This window comes from Otolemur garnettii, unplaced genomic scaffold (assembly GCF_000181295.1).
Source record: "Otolemur garnettii isolate 467f Iridium unplaced genomic scaffold, OtoGar3 scaffold00396, whole genome shotgun sequence".
Taxonomy (NCBI): domain Eukaryota; kingdom Metazoa; phylum Chordata; class Mammalia; order Primates; family Galagidae; genus Otolemur; species Otolemur garnettii.
Window position 1 is genome coordinate 85,623 of NW_003852791.1, and position 4,005 is coordinate 89,627.

General features: G+C 39.9%; 1 protein-coding gene across 1 annotated transcript in view; it reads left to right on the forward strand.

The window, feature by feature from the left end:
- LOC100948907 (transmembrane protein 45A-like) overlaps nucleotides 1–4,005 on the forward strand; it is a 113,433-nt gene that overhangs the window by 74,262 nt on the left and 35,166 nt on the right. The window contains exon 2 of the mRNA XM_023509135.1: nucleotides 463–655. Coding sequence (XP_023364903.1) covers nucleotides 463–655 — 193 coding nt within the window. The remainder of the gene's footprint in view (nucleotides 1–462; nucleotides 656–4,005) is intronic.

Genomic DNA, 4,005 nt, shown 5'->3' on the forward strand with positions numbered 1-4,005 from the left:
TAAAACTTTTTTATTGCTTTCCTTTTAATATGCTTAAAGGGCAATTGTGTGATGAAGCACTTACTGTCATTTAAAGAAATCCTTTTGATCTCCGTGTTAAAAACGAGGAAACTTTTGCTTGGTAGTTGGGAGACTTGGGCAAGCATTTAACTTTTCTAAACCTGTATCCCTATAGAAAATGGCACAGTAATCCCTCATTCATGGGTATGTTGAAAAATTAGGTTGGAGATTGCATGTAAAACACTGGACATAGCTCCCAGTGCACGGGTGTTTATCAAATGTGAATTTTTCTTTTCTTTTTATTGGTATTATAGATATTGTGGTGTGATTTTCTGCTGTCCTCTGAATCAGTGATATATCCATAATCATTGGAAGATAGTGTACTTTACAGGGACAGATGATGTTTTGTCTAGGTTCAAGAAATAAAATGTTTTTATCATCTGTATGTTCTTATCTTTATAGGTCATCGGAACTTTCAGAGGTCATGCCATCCCTGGATCCTTCTTACTTATTTTGGGCCTTTGGTGGAGTACAAAGAGTATTCTGAAATATGTCTGCAAAAAGCAAAAGCAGACCTGCTACCTTGGTTCCAAAGCATTGTTCCATCGAGTAGACCTTTTGGAAGGAACTATAGTTGTTGGCATGGCTTTAATTGGTGAGTGGACCATTTCTGTGTCCTGTTTTCTCCTTTGGGGATTTTTACATACAAAGAAAAGATACAATATGAAGTGAAGACATTTCTGAAATGGATTTTTTAAGAAAGACACTTGCATCTGAATGTGCATAGCACCACAATTCCCAATCACAAAGATGTGGAAACAACCCCAGTACCCATCAGTACATGGGTGGATTAATAAGTTATGGTATAAATATACCATGAAATACTATTCAGCCATAAAAAGATGGAGATTTAGTATCTTTTGTAACAACCTGGATGGAACTGGAGACTATTCTCCTAAGTATCACAAGAATGGAAAAATAATACTAAATTGGAACCAGTTGATCAATACTTCTATGCTCATATGAAAGCAAATCTCAGTGAAATCTCAGTTGGGGTGGAGATTTCTCCAAATCTCAGTTGGGGGAGGAAGGGATGGGTAAATTTCTATTCAACAGATACATTATACCAGTACATTGGGCGCTTTCTGGGTGAAATACACACCTATAACTCTGGCTCTAAATATACAAAAGTAAATTATATAATCAAAATGGATATATCCCATAATATTCTGAAATTAAAAAAATACAAAATTTATTCTCTGACTACAGCAGGATTAATTTTTAAAAACATATTTTTTTAAATTAAAAAATAACTCTTAACATAGCAATCCCCAACCTTTTTGGCACAAGAGAACGGTTAGTTTCATGGAAGATAATTTTTCCCAGGGACTGGGGGCCATAGGACGTAGAGAGTTTCAGGATAATTCAAGCACATTACATTTACTGTGTACTTTGTTTCTGTCACTATTACAGTGTAATATATAATGGAACAGTTACACAATTCACCATAATGCCAAATCAGTGGGAGCCCTGAGCTTGCTTTACTGTAACTGCACAGTCCTTTCTGGGGGTGATGGGAGTCAGTGACATCTGAAGTGCATTGTGAACAGTCTACTCTGTAGTTTCATTTTGCTTGCTGTCACTATAGAAGACCCTGGTTCACAAAGATAGAAGGTTGGGAATGGAAGCAGGCTTTCAGTGCTTTTGTGGCAATCTCAGCACAAAATTCTTCTAGCATGGACAGAGTTGGTTCACCTGGTTGATTCACAAATGGCTTGCAGACCCGTTCTTTCCCGGTTTGGGGTCTTTTGTGGTTGGGAAGTGATGCTCAGACTCTTTTGAAAGCTGAGATAGGTGATCATGTACCAACTGGGAGAAAGAAGACCCTAGCTCAGTTTCTTTAAAAATCTCTGCTAATGTTTGAATGTCAAAAAGTCCCAATGCTCCCTTGTCATCCCATAATTCTAGTTGGGCTTTGAATGCAGCCACTTCATCTGCTGACTTGAACACAGTTCTTGCTCTCGCCTGAAGTGGCAGACTGAGTTTGTTGAGCAGGTTGAATATGTCACACAAGTCAGCAAGAGAGATGACTCATTCTGTGTCATTGAAATGTGCTGCCAGTGGTGACTGTTTCTCTGAAAGAAACCTCTGAGGCAGCTCTCATAACTCAAAGACTCTGCTCAATGATCTCCCTTTAGAAAGCCACCTCGTTCTGTGTATAAGAGAAGACACGTGTGCTCTGTGTCCATCTCCTCACAGAGCTGCACAAACAGATGTACATTAAGGGTGTATACTTTAATGTGGTTGGTAATTTTAATCACATCTTGCAAAATGTTTGTTTAGTTCGGGTGACATTTTTCGGTTAGGTAGCGTTTCTCTATGGATGACACAGTGCATAGACTCACATTCAGAAGCAACCTTCTTGCCCCAAGGAGTGAAACCAGAAAGCTGTCCAGTCGTGGCAGCTGCCCAGTTCAGTTACTAACACAAAATGACCAATTCAGTTTTTCTGATTTGTACTCATTCAAAGAGTCAAATGCTTCTGAAGCTGTGGTGTTGGTTAGCACCAAAAGTACACACGCCATATCCTCATGCACATCCTTCCAAACAATATATTGCATGAAAACAAGCACTGTTGCCTTGTCAACATTAATTCTCTCTAATACCAAGTGTCAGTATCCTCTGCTATTTCATCAGTTTGTCTAGTTATGGTGCTGGCTGAAAGAGGAACATGTGCCACCTTTTTCCTAAATTCACAACAAATGCTCTTAGCAGCAGGCAGGATCAGCTCTTCACCAGTAGTGAGGAGCTTCTCAGCTTTAGCAATCAGTTAGCCAGGATGACACTGTCAGTGCAGACCCATTTGAAGAAGTAGTGGCCTTCAATAGTTGCTTCTGTGCCTTGTGTTTACATTTTTTTTCTTTTGAAAAATACCAGAGGCTTTTCTTTTAATGGAGTGTGCTTGCTCTCATGTGGTAAAGCAGTTTCGAAGGTTTTATGGCTTCATTGAATAGCTGGTTACCATGAACTATACAAAGTAGGCCTGGAGAATCTGAATCACCTGTTGAAATGAACCAGTTATTTAAGTAGGACTCCTTGGTGTTTTAAGTACAGTTTTTATCTTGTTGGCCATCCCAGAGTCTTCTGCTGTCTTATCATTGTGTTTTTCCCCCGTTCAAAGAAGCTCTCCAGTGACGTTTGGTTTTTACTCATTTTTGTGTTAGGGTTAACTTGTGGGTTTACCAAAACTGTGACTGAGATGAGTGTGCAGTGTGGGAAAGAGGCATAGATGAAAGTGGTAAATAAAATAATGGGTGGGCTAAGCCTGGGCTGAAATAAGTGCCAGATTCTGACTTAAAGCCTGCCACAGATGCATCTCAATTGTCAGTTGTCACTCACTGATAGGGTTTGGATATGAGTACGTGAGCAGTTGATTTATTGTGGTCTCTGCGTTCTCAAGCCTCTCTGCTAATGATAGTCTGTATTTCCAGCTGCTCCCCAGTGCTAGCATAACCACCTCAGCTCCACCTCAGATCATCAGGCCTTAGATTCTCATAAGGAGCACACAGCCTAGATCCCTCACATGTGCATTGACAGTAGACTTCTCAGTCCTATGAAAATCTAGTGCTGCACAACCTTCCAAACAATATATTACATGAAAACGATATCAACAAACTGATCTGAGAGGAGGCGGAGCTCAGGTGATGATGTGAGTGGTGGGGAGCAGTAGTAAATACAGAAGAGGCTCTTTCACTTGCCTACTGCTCATCTCCTGCTGGGGGCCTGGTTGCTAACAGGCTACAGACCAATACCAATACCAATACCAGTCCATGGCCTACATTCTTAACACATTCTAATTATAATTTCTTTTTTTAAAATTTTGAATTAATATGAGGATACATACTACTAGGTTACATTATTTGTGTTTGTAAGGTAAAGGCCAAAGTCTGAGTTGTAGCTGAGTCCTTCACCCAGGAAGTGTGCAGCACACCCCTACATTGTACC